General features: G+C 42.7%; 1 protein-coding gene across 5 annotated transcripts in view; it reads left to right on the top strand.

Annotated features, from left to right (window-relative positions):
• Positions 1-607: 607 nt before the first annotated feature.
• Positions 608-17,226, top strand: part of MGA (MAX dimerization protein MGA) — a 41,133-nt gene continuing 24,514 nt past the window's right edge. Inside the window, exons 1-8 of one of the 5 annotated variants that reach the window (XM_035111920.3) lie at positions 608-895; positions 3,989-5,103; positions 10,053-11,004; positions 11,817-11,958; positions 12,887-12,979; positions 13,065-13,196; positions 13,608-13,706; positions 16,480-17,126. In XM_035111920.3, coding sequence (XP_034967811.2) covers positions 4,052-5,103; positions 10,053-11,004; positions 11,817-11,958; positions 12,887-12,979; positions 13,065-13,196; positions 13,608-13,706; positions 16,480-17,126 — 3,117 coding nt within the window. In that variant the 5' untranslated portion in view covers positions 608-895; positions 3,989-4,051. Of the gene's footprint in view, positions 896-1,233; positions 2,233-3,988; positions 5,104-10,052; positions 11,005-11,816; positions 11,959-12,886; positions 12,980-13,064; positions 13,197-13,607; positions 13,707-16,479; positions 17,127-17,226 lie in introns of those variants that run through there. The other 4 variants (XM_035111929.3, XM_035111912.3, XM_035111893.3 and 1 more) reach the window with 4 other exon arrangements.

The raw sequence follows: 17,226 nt of genomic DNA, 5'->3' as shown, positions 1-17,226 counted from the left end.
ACCTTCTGCAAAAAGCCTCCAAGGAAGGATAGTCCACACCTCCCAAGGGAGACTGTTCCACTGTCAAACAGCTCTTACTGGCCTGTGAGCGCTCCAGTTGGAGAACAGCCTTTACCAAAGGTGTCATTGACAGTAAAATAAACAAAAAAAACAAACAAACAAGCAATAATAAAATCACACCATTAAAAAAACCTAGGGAAGATAAAATACTGCTACTTATTTTAAATAAATAATGCAAGTAACATGTAATGGCTGTTCTCTTTGACATTCATTGTTTCCTGGCTAATATCTGGGTGCTTGCGCTCTACTTCAAAGCCCTTTATGCTCTGAGCCGAAGCAGATAACGTGATTGCATGCAAAGAGGTTTTCGCTTCTGGATATCGAAGAACTGGAACATTATGGACAAGAGAGTTTGTTCCAGTCCGTGGGTGCTGCAACCCGTCCTGAGATGTTATCGTGAAGGGCGGGTAAGAAACGGAATAAATAAATAAAAAGGAAGGAAGGCTGCATCTGAACCGGTTCGAGATCCTTCAGAGATGCAGGACTAGCGTGGGCACAACGAGGCGGCACGAGCGCCTTGGCGGGCGGGCAAGGGAAATCCTCGCGTGGCTTTCATGCGCCACGAACAAAGAGCAGCCCTGCCTTAGCGAGAGGAGCAGGAAGCGCGCAGCCAGAAATGCTGGGCGGTTCGTCCGCCTACCGCCGCGACTGAGTGGCCTCAGAGCTCGGCGTCCCTCCTCAGCTTCTTCCGAGGGAGCCTGACACGCGCGCCTTTCCCACGGCGACCCGTGAGAGGCTGGCATAAGGCCCGAGGGCGCCCGCCATAGTGCCAACCCTCTGCTGGAGCGGAGGGCAGGAAGGGCCGAGCCCTGCGTCGTGGGCAGCCGCGGGCCGGGTACGCTGTGCTCCCAAGAGCCTCGAGTGAACGTCCGGGGTGGGGGGTGGGGAAAGCTCCAGGGAGGGCTTCTGAAGCACGAGCAGCGTCAAACAACCGACCTCCGCTCGTCAGTGAGCGTGTTTGTTTTTGGGGCGACAGTTGGGGGGGGGAGTGGGAAAAAAGGCGCGGAAGTTCATTTACGTAGCCGCGAGCTACCTCAAGCGCAACTTCACCGGGCAAGCGCGAAAGGGAGCAGGACGGGAGGGCGGGGCAGAGGAGGGAGAGGCGAGCCGCGGGCACGTGACAGCCTGCAGGCGAGTAGGAGGAGGAGGTGCGCGGGCCCGCACGGCGCGTGCGCCTCTCGAGGCGCGCCGGCGACGTCACATGGGTGCGTGCGCACGTTCTGTCCATCGGGTAACACGATTTTTGACTGTGAACATAGGAGGAGGGGTGAGGGGTTTCTACCGCCCTGCTCACAATCTCACAGTAACTGGCGGAGGGGAACGCGTCAATCTATTTATCCGCGCGCTCACTCGCGCGCGTGCCCCAGAAGTGACTCGAGCGCAGTTTTCCGCGTGTCCCGCACACCACCTGCCAGCTGAGAAAATCGACACCCCTTCGCGGGAGGCGGTGAGCGAGCGAGCGGGATCGAAGCCTCTGAGGAGGAGGAAGGAGGAGGGGCGGGAACTGAGGCGGCGCGCGCGGCTCCTCGCGTGTCAGGGAGGCTCCTCGGCGCCACGCGGGGGCTCAGCGTTCGAGGCGCCTCCGCGTGCCGTGTGAAGCGCTGCGGCTGCGCTCTTCCCGGGTAAGCGGCTGAGCCGAGGCAGAAAGCGAGGGCGAGGCGGAGCCCGGGCGCGCGATAGGAGGCTTCGGCTCGCGTCCAGCCGCGCCGGGGGCCCGTGTGGCGCTGCGCCCCTTGCTCTTCGGGTCGGGCACGTGCATGCCGAGCTCCCGAGTAGGCCGCCGAGTTTGGAAAGCTTTGGGGCCTTTTTGACTTTAGCCCTGCTAGCTGCCGCCGCTTTCCCTCTCTTTCTCTTTCCTCCCCCGCCCCTCGTACTCGGCAGCGTTATGGCGGTTTCGCCGTCCATGTTGGTAGCATATGTTCCTTCGGCTGGCGGCTTGCGAAGCTGCGCTTAGGGCAAAGTGGGGAAGCGGAGACGGGGCTTCGCCTCGGAGGGCGATCCTGACGGGATTCCTACGGATCTCTTCCTACGCGAGCACGTGACTGCCCGGGAGCTTTCAGGTTGAAATGTCAACAAACGGGCAAGGGGACCTCGATTGCGCTTTCGTACAGGCTTGATGATGTTGACGAGTCCTGTGCAAACCTCCGTAACGCCGCAGCCCTTTACTAGGAAGTAAGTAACGCTTACTTCCAGGCTAATCGCGTTTAGGTTCATTTTGACAGGTGTGAAATGTTGGCATGTAAGTTATATTCTGGCTCATACGTCATTTTTGAAAGGCAAAACATTCTCCAATTCTTCCCACTCCCCACCATTCATTATTGCTTAATGGAGGAGAGGAAAGATTCAGAGTGTGGATGATGTTATGGTTTATTGGCAAACCAGTATTAATCCCAAACATAGCTGCCAAGTTTTCCCTTTTCTCGCGAGGAAGCCTATTCAGCATAAGGGAAAATCCCTTTAAAAAAGGGGATAACTTGGCAGCTATGATCCCAAACAACCCCAGTGTAGGAAGTAAAACTATGAATAAACTTTAGCAACGTTATTATAAGCCTTGTGACTGTGTTTGCAAACTCCATCGCAGTAGTTGGTTATGTGTTGTGTGTGTGTACAGCGCTTGACGTGCTGTATTTTAAGCTAATACAACAAATGTTTATAAAATAGATAAAATCTATACCTTTTTGTATAGATCTAATGTACAGTCCCTCACCCCAGCATTTTAGAATTTATTAATATAACATTTTTATCCCACCTTTCTTTTAAGGAACTTAAAAGAACTTTAAGGTGGTGTACATTATTTCACCTTCGCCATGTTACTCTCACAACAACCCTATGAGGCAGTTTAGGCTTAGACGTAGTGACTGGTCCATGGTCACCAAGTGAGCTTCATGGTTGAGTAGGGATTTGAACACCAGTTTTCCATGTTGGAAACAATATAAAAATACTTTAGGGTTGGTGGATTCTATAGTTGTGTGTGACAGAGCTCTGATAGTGGCAGTAAATACATCCCAGAGCCATCTTTCTCTGGAATACAATCGGTTGAGTTGAATGGATTTGTTCTAGTGTAAATATTTTGTTTTATATTAGTGTCAATATAACAAATTTCACCAAATAGAAAATTGCTACACTATTACATTTTCTTGTGCTAAGTAGATCATTGATACTTTCCAAGCTAGCTCAGAATAATTCCTTAGAATGTACAGTATGTTACATTGTTCTTTATGCCTTAATCTTTAAAACAAATTTAAGGTTGTGATGAGTAACTTGTTCCTTAATATTAATTTCATGCATTTAAAATACCAGTTATGTTATTTAATAGTAATGCTGCTCTAAAGTTCTACAGTGCCAGAGTAAAAATCATATTTTGTGGTACAGTTCAGGTGAAATGGTTGACTAGGTTATACACACATTTTCAGAAGCAATTGCTGCTGATGTTTAGGTAGCAGCACAACCCTGTTATGTTATCCCATCTTTCCTCAAAGAACTCATGTTTTTCTTCTGCTGCTTTGGGAGCATCCCTGGAGTAAATTTTGCTGTGCTGGGGGTTGAGTAGGAAAAAAAAGGAAAAGCCCAGTTTGTACAAGCAGAAGTCTGTTGCACAAGTAGGATACCACAATTAGATATCAGCCACTATTTTTGCTTCTGTGGTTACTTCTAAATATATTTTGTTATTGTGTTGTTGGTTGACCTTTGAATTAATTGCCCCATAATTTTACATGAAAACTCAGTTAAAATTCTTACCTCTGCCATGAATCTACATTTGCCAAGTGGCAAAATTTTGTCGAAATCATTGTGGAAGCTGACAGTAGCAATGTATTGTTTTACGTGTAATGACTGCCACTGTGATAACTTCTGAAGGGATCTTTTATCATGTATAATGTCTTGCTCACATTACATGGATGTTACATATTTCATTGACCTCCCCCTTCAGAATGAAGAACATGAAGAAAAATTTGCCTGTATTGTGAAATCTTTGGAGAAATTTCAGTCCATAATGGAGAATCGGCCAGTTGTGTTGGGGAACCAGGATGGTGGAACACCACCCAATGCAGCACCTGCTCTTTATGTTCTTGTGAAACAGCCACAGATCACTGGAAAAGCTGACCAAGGAGACTTGGTTTCAAATCAAGAGGACAATGGCCTTGCTAGCAATATAGCAGCACCTGTAAAATCGAAAGTGAAGACCTGCCTTCCAGCAGATTGCACCTCAGGAAGCATTACTGTTACCTTAGACAACAACAATATGTGGAATGAGTTCTACTATCGGAGCACAGAAATGATTCTGACTAAGCAGGGAAGGCGGATGTTTCCATATTGTCGATACTGGATAACAGGCTTAGACTCCAAGCTGAAGTATATCTTGGTTGTGGATATTTCTCCTGTTGACAACTTGCGCTATAAATGGAATGGCCATAGTTGGGAGCCCAGTGGGAAAGCAGAACCCCATGTGCTGGGAAGAGTATTCATTCACCCCGAATCGCCTTCTACTGGCCGTTACTGGATGCACCAACCGGTCTCTTTCTACAAACTCAAACTTACTAACAATACCTTGGACCAGGAAGGGCATATCATTTTGCACTCTATGCACCGCTATCTACCTCGGCTACACTTGGTGCCTGCTGACAAAGCCACAGAAGTGATTCAGCTAAATGGTCCTGATGTCCATACCTTCATTTTTCCACAGACAGAGTTCTTCGCTGTCACTGCCTATCAAAACATACAAATTACACAACTGAAAATAGACTACAACCCGTTTGCTAAAGGGTTCAGGGATGATGGCCTGAGCAGTAGATTTCAGCGTGATGTGAAGCAAAATGGTAGCTCAGACCAGGAAGGAGGTAGTGTTAATAGTTCTCCAAGCCATCACAGACATCTCACTGAAGGTGAAATTTTTGATCCAGAGCAGAGGGACATAGAGACATCACTTAGTGCAATGTGTAACGCAGATTTGGATAGAGAATCTATCAGTCCATATCATGACTTTCTGGGTTTTATGGAAATGGATACGTGTGATAGTCCGATATTAAAACAAGAAGCACCTGAAAGGTAGGCTCAAAGTTTCTTTTTAAAATGTGATCAATATTTGGATAAATAATCTGCTCTTAACCATGCTGGGTACAAATTATACTTTTGATAAAATGGTTTTTATAGAGATCTGCCTATACAGGTAGTTAGAAAAGGAAGGCAAATCAAGTTTTGCAGAATAAACAGCATTCTGCAGCAGTAGGCAATATTAAGCTACAATGAGCATTTCTTAATTTGTTCTCCTGTACTGCTTATGCACTTATTCCTACATGTGGTAGGAGGAGTTCCCTTATATTTTGGAAATGGAAATGTTCAAGTGTGTGATCCATATGAATATTTTCCTGTACACTCATCAGTTAAACAGTGTATTTATATTGACCTCATATTGAGGTTATTTCATGGAGAAATCCCTTCAAGCACTCAACGCAGATCTGAAAAATATATATATGCCATTGCGCTCTCTGGAGGAAGAACTGTGCATAAGCAAACACATTGAAGTTTTTTGTAGATGTTCCTGGATATTACTTGACTTAAACATCCTTCTTGCTTTTATTTTAGGAACTATTGTCCTGGCTGTGTCCAATGTGCTGCCCTCTGCCCCTGAGCTTGTTGAATAAAAGTCTTTCTAAATGGGTAGAATATAAGGCTGGGATTATTTTTAGCCAATCAAAGGCTGCATTCCTTTGCTTACTTAGGAGTAAATCTTGGAACAGCGCCGTCTTAAGCGCCCCTGTCGCCATGGTGCGCCAGATCTCTCCGGCGCCCTTCCGCCCCGTTTCCCAACGCGGTGGGCGTGGTGCTGCTGCGCGGCGGGCAGACACAGCGCGATCTCTCCGGCGCCCTCCCGCCCCGTTTCCCAGCGCGGTGGGCAGGTGGGCGCCGCGCGCAGTTCCGCAGCGGACCGACGGACCAGCCGGCCAGCGGGCGGGCGCAGCTCGCGGCGCCCTCCTGGTGGGCCGGCGCCATGGTGCCCTGCGCCACCGGGGGTCTATGATGAGCCGGCCCTGTCTTGGAACACAGTGGGCCTTAATTCTGAGAAAGTATGCTTACAATTGGGCTGTAAAAGTTCAACGTGCCTTCATTATAACATGGTATCATGTATCAAACAGCAAAAGTGAAGCTGAATATCTGTATTTTGCCACTTTCCCAAGGCATTTACCATGCCTTCAAGTAGCCATCCAACAGAGCTATTTCGAGTTTAAAGAGCTGTTGAAATCTTGCCCACAGCTGATGTTATTGGAGCATTTGTGAGCTACTTCGATGGTGAAGTCTCTTTGTGCTGAATTTGAAGCTGGCATTATTGCAAATCCAGTGAAAGTAGATTCTAGAGCATTAACTTTCATCATTAATCTAGTCAGGTTGTTTGTGATCAGTTTCAGCTAATGGTACCTGGATTTTTTTACCCTTGCCTTTTGACTTTTAATAGCCCAGAGGGTATTGACTGGGTGGATCAAGGAGATGATAAATTCCTCTTTACAGGTAGAGGGGAGTGGCCACTTTCTTGAAAGGCAGTGGTGCAGGCACTCTTTAAGAAACTCCCTAGATCTAGCAGTTTGTGACAACTACTTCCTAGTCACCAAAAAATCTATAATTTGGGGGTAAGGTGATTTAGAAAGGTGACGGCACCAATTTCAGTCTGGATTGAAGTCTAGTTTTGGCACCAAAATGGTCTTTGTCACTTTTGTGGCGAGACCTCTCAGTAACTTTTGCTATCACTAGCCATAGTATCTTGTTGGACCAGCTCTGTGCTTTGGAAGCTGGAGGCATGGAAATTGCAGTCCCACCTGCAGAGCTGATTTCAGAAAGTAGCAGTTGGGTACTTCTACTTGGCAACATGGCAGTTGTGCTGTGGACGGTCATCGGGATTGGGAGCAAAGTGTCAACAAGATACCCAGCTCTATATTTCTCATCATCAGAGTCAATCGAGGCTATGTAATGTTGGAATGGTTCCTCACATTAGTAATGAGCTGGGTAAAGAGAACTGAGCCTTGTGGTGACATGGGGTTCAGGAATTGAATAGACAGCCTATTCTTGAGGAAGTCAGACTTTCCTAGAAAGAACAGATGTGTAGTCTAGACATATTCCTTAATCCAGCAATGTCACTGGAGGCTAAAGTGGGTTCAGTGGTGCCGAGTGCCTTTTCCCAGTTACTGGAGAAAAAGGCACAGTTACCCGTTCTCTGGTAACTTCCTGTTTGGTTTATTTTAATATGCTTTATTTGGTGTTGTCCTTGAAGATGGTCTAGAAGCGGCAACCATTGAAGACTGCAGCTGCCAGAATGTACAGAACTGAAATAACGTAACACTGATTCTAAAAGGTCTGCCTTGGGTGCCTATAGTCAAGGTTCCTGTGTTGACTATGAAACCTTAAATAACTTGGGACCCAAATATTTGAAGGAATGTCTCATCCTATGTCAGCTTGTCATCATTTCCTTAGATCAAGGCAGGAAGCCCTTCTTGTTATCTTGCTCTGGATGAGTTAGATAATGTGGGGACACAGGATGAGTATGTGGACATTTTTGTCATGCTTGTGCCAGGCAAGGATCTTCTTTCCTGGGCTTTTGCTCAATATTCAGTATTAGTGTGGTACGTTAAGTAAGATGCCTGTGTGTGTTTGCCTATGGGTTTTTCTCATTTCAAGGATGTGTTATTTTTTTCCTTTCTCTTTTTTAATTTTTAAATTGATTTGTTTTCAGTGTGTTGTATGTTCCTTGCTCTGGGAACATTTGATGAAGGGTAGGCTATAAAAGTACTCGGATTGATCAACATCTTCTGAGCCAAAGCAGTTGGAATACATGTGGGTGTGCAATCTCTTGCTAAACATTCAAGTAGCTCAGGCAGGTTTAGGTGGTGGGAGCCAAATTCTGCCTATTCCCTATATGCAGCAGCAGCAGCAGCAGCATTGTAGAAACATTTCCAAACATTTAAGCACTAAGAAGAAATAATTCAGGGCTGTAGAACTGGGAGTGGCCCTGGGTACCAAGTGTGATTGTTGCACTCACTACATGGCAAGTGCGTAAGAGATAACCTTGAGCTGTCTTACAGCCCTTCTATGGTACTGCTGATTTGCTGCTGCAAAGGACAAAAAGTAAAGTGGCTCTTACATGCATTTGAGCCAAGAAAGAAAACAGTATGGTCCATGAAAAGACAGTGTTGGGTTTAGGGTGACTCATTAAAAACTATATTGAATGAGGTGCTGAAGGAAACATGCTGCACCAATTAATTGCCTTTATTCTGAATTTCCCTCTTCAACTTTAAAAGTAGCAGTAGTGATAGAACTCCCCCTGGTGACATCAACATCGCAGGAGTTTGATGTTTATTCTTCAGCCAGTTACCTGGGGCCAGTATCACAGCACAGTCTTGTCTCTTCTTTGTCTCTAGTGCAGTCTATTTTTCTAGTTTCACTTTGATGAGTACACCCCTAAGATTATTTTTCTTTGGCCATGGTCAGCGAAGAAGGGTTTCTTTGGTCATGGTCAGTTGATAATGATCAGGGTTACAGAAACACTTATTCCTTTGGGAATTTGCCCCATGATTCATAGTGTAAGCTCAGGCAAAGCATGGGTTGGGGCTGGAAGCAGAATACATAATATGAGGCAAAATAAATATATTTTCCAAGGGTAGTGTATGGAAATAACACTTCGCCTCATTTGGAATGGAGAACAGCACAAAAGCAGATTTACTGTAGACTTTTCTTACTGCTTTCTCATCAGTAATAACAAATATTCTGAATAAATAATAATAATAATAATAATAATTAACCTTTTCCCCCAACAGGATTGAAAGCACATTAAATTAAAAAGAGAGAAATGCTAAAAACATAGAAAAAGCACTTGTTAAAAACAATTAAGCATTGAAGTAAAATTATTATTATTATTATTATTATTATTATTATTATTAAAATAATAAAAGAAATAAACAATTTATTTATTTGGTAAAAGCTGCAAAAGAGTTTTCTAAAGCTCATGTTTTAAGCATTATGCTGTTGCACTGAATTCAAAGTAATTGCACCATCCCAGTTGTGAATAGTGAGGCAGAAAGCAGGCTGTTAGTGACTATTTGGAAATGATAATCTGTTAAAACATATTTGCATGCCACCTATTCACTAAGCTGGTATTAAAAAATTACTTGCATAATACGATTTAAAGAAGTTTAAAACTAGTCTTTACAAAAGTGAATGTGGGTTGAGAAGAGAAAGTGCATGGGGAACAAAACTTAGGAAGGTCTGGATGAAAACACAGTTGAAAATTAAGTGGGCCATGCTGTTGAGCGCTCTGTAGCAAAGACCCATTATGTACAGTGTATTGTTATAACAATAACAATTAATTACTGGGAAATTAGTGCATGAAGAAAGATAAGAGACCCACTATCCTCAGGACATGAACCCCTAGATCATCTAACTAGGTTTAGTTGACCTGATGGGAGTGAAAGCCTTCATTTTTAATTGAATGCGTACATACAGTTGTAAGAGTTACTGTTAGTTATTTGTTAACATGAACATAGTTAACTTACAGTGTGCTGTAGCTTAGCTGTGTTTCTCACTGTCAGCTGTTCTTACTCTATTGTGATTTAATGTAGTCCAGTAATCTCTCAAATGCGAGGTGACAGTTGCTTGTTGGTTCATTGTGAATAATAGGATTTTTAAAAAAGAGACATATTTTGTGTATGTGTGCAAATTAGTGCTTAGAGTGTATTATCCACCTTTAGAGATTGTATGTTAAAGTTTCCTTAAATAAATAATGAAAAAGAAAACATTTAAATGAGTATGTGACCTAAATGTAGATATATCTGTTAGGCAACGTTTGTTAGAGCTGACCTTGGTGCTACTGTTTTGTTGATAGTCTGAATTGTAGGTATTTATATTTGTATGGTATAAATTTGTCTTTAAAAAGAAAGGCGATATATTGCTTGTTCAGGTTTTTATTGTGTGTTTTTACTACTTTGCAATTGTTTTTCCCCTTTCTTGTCTAGTCCAATAGGAAGTCCTTGTCAGAGTCGCTCTCGTGTGGCATCCCCTTTGAACTCAAATGGAGGCATCAATGTTGTTGTGAAAGAGGAACCTGCAGATGACTATGATTATGGGCCAAGTGTATGTATGGAAGGAATAGATGTGAAGCAGGAAAAAGCATGTAACATGGTAGAAGAATATTCAAATAGAGTTGACTCCATCCTGGAGAAGCGGCGAAAGAATCACAGGGATGTAGGCAAGAAGGAAATGGAATTTGAATCCCGTAAGCGACTACAGACCAACCAGTTGGGTGTTGCCAAAGCAAAGATGTTGAAACTAGATAGTGAAAAGATGCCTGTAGTCTATCTAGCACCCTGTGCAGTTAACAAGAATACAGTAAAGGTCTCTGCTCTTTCACAGGCCATGTTGTCTCTTTCTAAAAGCGCAAAATCACCTTTGAGTCATCCATTAGATTATTTGCCTACTTGTTTTGAAAATAACAGTGTCTCCAGCCCCTTTACAGCTTTGGAAACAGAGGAAATGCTAACTAGAAAACAGGTATCTGAAAATAATGTGCCACACAAATCACCTACGGCAAGAGATGTGCAATGGAAAAATACTGAAACCTGTAACAGTCTTACCATAACAAAGAAAGTATCTAGCTGTGGTCTCAAGGCCACTACATACCGTGGCCCTTCTTTAGCTAACTTAGTGGGAGGGAAGACAAATGCATTCAACAACCATATTTCCCGCAAGAGTATTGTTGGTAACCAAAAGGTTAGGTTGCCTGGCCCACGTAAAAGAGGAAGACCACGGAAAATAAGGTTTTCTGAAGTTGGAAGACCACCTAAATATACTAGAAAGTCTATTACAACAAGAAATTATGCCTCCTTCGGACCTGGCAATATCCATTTGGATGTTAAACCCGACCTTGAGGATGTGGACGGAGTACTCTTTGTATCATTTGCATCCAAGGTAATTCTATTTCTGAAATTTAAAGTTGTTAGAAGTACTATGTCACATTAGAAAAGCCATTAAGTTAAAAATCTGCAGATGTATTTCTTAATTGACATTGAACCATGGGATCTTGAGTTTGCTTAAGCTTTGCATTGTGGCTTTCTATATTATGAAACTCTTGATTATTAGCTCCAAATGTAATGATTTGGACTCTGAGGCTTGGGATGGTATGCAACACTGTGTATCAAGGGGTGGTAGATGAGTGGAGTTTTCACCCAGCAGGACTTCATCTTCTTCACCTGTGCAGTCCCCCAAAATCTGCTTCAGAGGGTCCCCCAAACCTTTGGAGCAGATAGAATGTTTAGAGGGGTCTTCAGAGTGGAAGAGAGGAAGAGTAGATCCACATGTGGGGTGACATACATTCTGACAGAGGCAATCTGCTACACATATGGAAACCTCCATGGACTGTTTTGGAGCCAAAATGTGGTGTTTAGGGAACATATGGGTGGTATATGGATCTACAGCATTCTAAGACACCCCATGCCCCCAACATTGCTCGAAACCAACCCTGAAACAACAGCCCTAGTGCTAGTATAGTGAATTTCCTTCCCTTGTGTTCAACGGAAGAAGGAAAATAAAGAAACAAAAGCAGGGGGAAAGGGTGGGGAATTGGGGCCCCTGCCCCTGCCCTGACCACATGTAGCCAGCAGGGCTCTGGATGTAGTAGTTGCTCTACCATCAATTTCCCCACCACCTGGAGCTTTTGATTGTCTCTGGCATAATAGAATAGTGTTTTGTCAAGGCATATATTTTATTCTTTTTACATTTAGGAAGCTCTGGATATCCACAATGTTGATAGATTGGAAGAAAAAGAAAAAAATCAGAATATTCAGACTTCTTCTCTGACTACATGTGAAAAAGAAGAATCGCAGGATATACATACTTCTTCACTGGATGCATGTATTAATCCAGGTAATGATGGGAGTATTAAAATGGCTTATAAAGGACCAAATCAGGTGTGCAGTTCCCGAGCTGGTGCAATCTACTTTAGAAGCAAAACAAGAAACCTTGTATGTTAGATGCAGATAATCATTTAACTCCCAACTAGTTTAGCCCTATGGATACTTCTCTTTCTCCCTAAGTGGCCTAATGTTCAAGTTTGCCAAGCCAAGCAAATGTAGCAGAGCTGAAGGCTCATCCCGACTTCCTTATTTGCCACGTTTCTGGGCACAGGTTTGGACTTTAAAGCTTCGTGTCCAAGCATTTCTTGTTTAGTCGGAGCACTTTCCCTGGGAAAACCACATTTTACTGCTGATTCAGAGCAAATAGCAATCAGGTTTTCCATGGCACAAAAGGAAGTCTGGATGAGCCCTGACCAGTTCTTTTTGGCATTTTCTCCCTGGCTGGATCTACACTGATCTGGAAAATGCTATTTTTTATATATATAAAAAAAACCCCACTAAAAATTAGTTCCCAATGCAATTTCCCATTGGCGAAAGATCACTGCTCTACAACACCCTCTGGTGTCACATTTTTATAATGCTTTTTTAATATTATTACTCACCAGTGTCGACAAGTCCACTGTCTCTGCTGCAAAAGGTTTGCAAGTTTCATAGAAATGCTAAGCATGTTGTCCAGCCTTTGAGGTTCTTTCTCTCTCCAAGACTTTAAAATACTGAGCACTAAGTGAGGTGAGAAAGAGATGAGAAGCAATTGGCATTAACCCTGTACTGTTGAGAGACAGTGCAGTTGCCCTCATCCAGTTCCTCTCTCTCTTTTAGGAGTTGTTGGGGGAAGAGTATTGTGTGTGTTATGGGATTGGGGTAGAAAGCAAACGATGCTTAGTCAAGTGAATTAAAATGGTAAAGATATTTCAGCAATTTAAATATTTATTTCACAGACAGTCAGAGAATACCACAGCTGGAAAAAGAATTGTTGGAAGAGCTGAAGTCTTATAAGTACAAGCAAGTGATACATCCTAGTCTTCGGGAAGGTAAGTGTAAGCTCTGTGAAGCATGTACCAGCTTTGCATTTTCGAATGCTGTATAGAATTTTTATATGGCATTTTCTTCTTGTAGTGGGACTAAAGCTGAACTTAGTGGACCCAACAATGAGTATTGATTTAAAATATTTGGGTGTGCAGCTACCACTAAGTTATTCTGATGAATACACATTGTGGAAGAACCTAAGGACCAATTCCAGTTCTTATGGTAAGTCACCATCTTTCTTAACACTGCAATGAAGCTTAAAGTTTGAGTTACAGGATAGCTTTATGTCTTTAGAAGAAGCACTTCTGTTTTGGTAGAACAAATCATGAACACTTCACTGTTAGCACTGAAATTTTGACTTTGCCTAAAAGATCTGCTGTTCAATAGCTGCATTTACGATTAGTTGTTTGGTCCCATATGGTAGAGTAAACTGAGGCTAAATAGTTATGTACAGCTGAGCACACCTTAACCCTACTAATTTTAGTTGAGTTAGAAACACCTTACTCTGCATAGGATTGGGCAGTGCTTAAAGGTAATGGTTCTGAAGGTTCTTTATTTTAAAATGTATGAGCATAATCTGATAAATTGTTACCTAGCAGCACATAAAACTAGCTTGACTGTCTTTCCCACCAGATACTGGGCTTCCTTTTGTTTCCAGGACTGGAAAGACGAATGACTTCACAAAGATAAAAGGATGGCGAGGGAAGTTACATAGTTCTTCAAAAAATGAAGGTAAGATGTAGGATGTGTTTCCTGCTACTTTCTCTGAGTCAAATGAAATGGGGAAATGAACTCTCCAGACACCTGCACCCCAGAGTCACTTAACATAATGGATTAATTGGGTGTCTGGTTATTCCATCTACACAACCCCTAAGTACACTGTTAATCAGTAGCTGTAACTTGGTAGAATTATAGGCGTGCATATTGTCTAAAATAAGGGTGTCAGCTAAGAGATCTAACTGGGATACTGATCTGCAGCTTACTGGCAAGCATGATGACATGCCTAAAATGTATAAAGTGGACTGAACTTGTAAGGCAGGCTTCCTCCAGATTTTTGGCCCTCCAGATGTTTTTGGCCTACAACTCCCATGATCCCTAGCTAGCGAGGTTGAGGAAGCCTGTTGTAAATACATTGCCCACAAGGTTTTTATTGATACAAGTTCTTCTCACCCTTGAAGAATACAGAAGTTAACTCTAATAACTTTCCAGGTCTAACTTTTTCTGTACCAAAAGAGAAACAAGTTGTATCATCAATTGGCACTCTGCTTCTCAGCCAGATATTATTAAATATATATTTTATTAGTTTTTCCAATATCATTCCAATAACAGCCTCATTATAACAAAGCCAACTTTGTCCAATTAATACAGTTATTAATACCAATTACTTAAATACCGAATTACACAATTTAGTTAAAGTAGCCCCCTCATGTGCTAGATTTGATGGTTTTCTTCTTCTTCTTTTTCCTGCATTCCAATATCTAAATAGTTTCAATTCCCGGTACTTCCTCTTCAATATAGTAATCCCTTATACAACAGCTGCGATATTGCGATATCTATTCATGTTGATATATTAAGTAATTTATAAAGCTTCAAGTGAGGAACTCTTACTGTAATCACTGTTCTTTCCTGTGTATGGCAATTCCCCCCCCCCCCATTATGTTACCCCAACCATATATATACCCCTGTGTTCTTCATTCTTCCAACTATTGATGCTTCCCATCAAGACTCGGGGGGAGCGATTATTTCACAGTTTTACAAAAGTCTCTGCATTGCTTCATCCAGTGATTCAATTTTTTTTCGTGCAAGGAGCTTGTTAAAGACCACTCCATCCCAGTAAATAAGCTGTCTTCTCCATTTTTTTCCAGCCTAGGAAGAGCTGTCTGTTTCCAAACTGCAAATAGTTAACAAGAAAGCCTCTGTCCTTGCAACAGACAGACTCCTCTCCTCCCCACAGCAGAGATTTATGACCAATTATAATTCAAGTTAGTTTAAATTCCAAATTACAGTGGTACTAATCCGTTCCAGAAGACCGCCAGAGTTCCAAAATGTTTGAAAACCGAGGTGGAAAGGGCTGGCTGCAAATGCAGTTGAGAAAATTGAAAAAGACGCAGTGGAAGCCGTTTGACTTTTGAGGCGTGTTCGAAAACGGAAGCATTTACTTCCGGGTTTTTTGCCGTTCGGGTTCCGAAACGTTCGGCAACGGAGACATTCCAGAACCATGGTACTACTGTATCTCAGTCTCCTTCACATTCCTTTGTAGGTAACGGAGAGTGGGGGGTTATCTCTATGTTCCAACATAATCCTTTCAGAAAGTGGAACTTCCCCCCACCCCTTTCTCTCTCTCTCCGTTCGTTTCCTCTCACACATGCAGTTCCAATTGTGATGTTACATCCATATTAATAGTCCAATTTCTTCCAACCTCACTTGTATATACGTATTTTAAACTTGCATTCTGGGGAGGGTTGCTGAATCATAAATGTAGGGAAAAAAGACTTTGGATAAAGAAACCATGGGCTCCTCTCCCCGCACCGTCTCCGGCACCGAATGAAATGCCATTTCAGTTCAGACCTTTAAATCCATGCAACTAGGTTGTTGTTCCGCAGTTTGTAGTCTCATCGCTTCTAGCAAGCGCCTGTATTTTAATCCAATTAAAATTCAATTAGCAGGACAATCTGCTTCCAGAAATGGATCAGGGGGGTTGTGTTAGTCAGAGTGCTCCTTGCACCCAGTGCCTTTACGTGCCCTCGCATTCCACCCAGAGAGGAATGCAAAGAGTTTTCCCCATCATTCTTTGTTTATCTCTGTCTGTCTCTCCCTGCGATGTTGAGGGAGACCTCCATTCCTGGTGTAGGTAGAAACAGGAAGCCTCAGCCAAATATTATTAGTGCCCAATGAAGTTTGAAAAGGATTAATTCACTCTTCAGGGACTGAAGTAATAATACAAACATTTTATGTAAAAATAGAAGATGAGCTTGGTTTCAGATGCAATGCTAAGGCAAACCATAGCTTAGCTCTGGGTAGTGTCCTCCTCAGGTCCTCCTCAGGACCTGTGGAGGAGCATGGCATCCATAATCTTTGCTCCGAGAACCTACATATTTGCTGCTTTGTGTTTAGCCTTGATTTGGCTTAGAGCTCTGTGTGAACTGGGCCAGTGTATAGAGTTGATATGATTGTTTATATCAGCCCCTGAAGAAGGAAAGGATCCTCTCCAAATCACAAGCACAAATAAAGTTTGACATTTCTTGAGAAATAGTTTGCTTTTGCTTTTGTGTACAATGTGCCTCCCCCTTTTGTTTACTTCTGTTTCTGAGAGCTGGAAGACTTTCAGAAACAGCACTAAACAAACAAAAAAACCAAACCACCTTTCTGCTTCTATAGTGGACGATGTTTGTTACCACAGCTACTCTGTACATCAGTTTCTAAAGCTTTTACCAATGTAATCAATGCAAACACATCACAGTGAAGTTGACAATACTCAATTGAAAATTGATTTATATGATTACAGGTAGCATTTTAGAAGGCTCCTTGAAGAACCGATCTGCCTTCTGCAGTGACAAGCTTGATGAATATTTGGAAAATGAAGGGAAGTTAATGGAAACAAGCATGGAATTCTCTCCTAGTACATCCAGTTGTCCTGTGGTTTACCAGCTTCCAACTAAAAGCACCAGTTATGTACGGACACTAGATAGTGTTCTGAAAAAACAATCCAGTGTTACTACTAGCTCTTATACTTTCAAGCCTCTTTCTGTGCCTTCTGTCTCTAGAAAGAAGAGAGAGAACATTAAGAATAAAAAGCAAGCAGTTTCTAGAGGCAAAGAAAAGTCACCCCAGAAGCCTACAATAGGTTTGCCTGTTGTAACAAAGCAGAAACGCAACTTGGCAGCTTTGGAAGAGAAAGTCACTAAGTCTCAGCCAAGTAGTCAAGCAGTTAGTGAGATAGATGCTCTCATGGCATCAAGCACAGAAGAAAATGTACAGGGGAAACAGCGTCAGGCACAGCAGCAACAACAGAGTAGTCGCTTGCCAAGTTTATCAAAGACTCAGTTGAAGCTGATGGATTTGGAGGTTTGTGCATTGTGGGATGGTAAACCACGGACTTACATTACTGAAGAACGAGCAGACTTATCTCTGTCTACTTTACTCACTGCTCAGGTGAGTTACTCTGTTTATGAAAGTTTAACAGTGACTTGCCTTCAATATATTTTCCATTTCTGAATAATGATGTTAATAGACATACTTCTATGGTGAGGGA

This window comes from Zootoca vivipara, chromosome 1 (assembly GCF_965207765.1).
Source record: "Zootoca vivipara chromosome 1, rZooViv2.hap1.1, whole genome shotgun sequence".
Lineage (NCBI taxonomy): Eukaryota > Metazoa > Chordata > Lepidosauria > Squamata > Lacertidae > Zootoca > Zootoca vivipara.
Note: the sequence above shows the minus strand (reverse complement) of the source record. Positions and strands in the feature narration are given on the sequence as shown.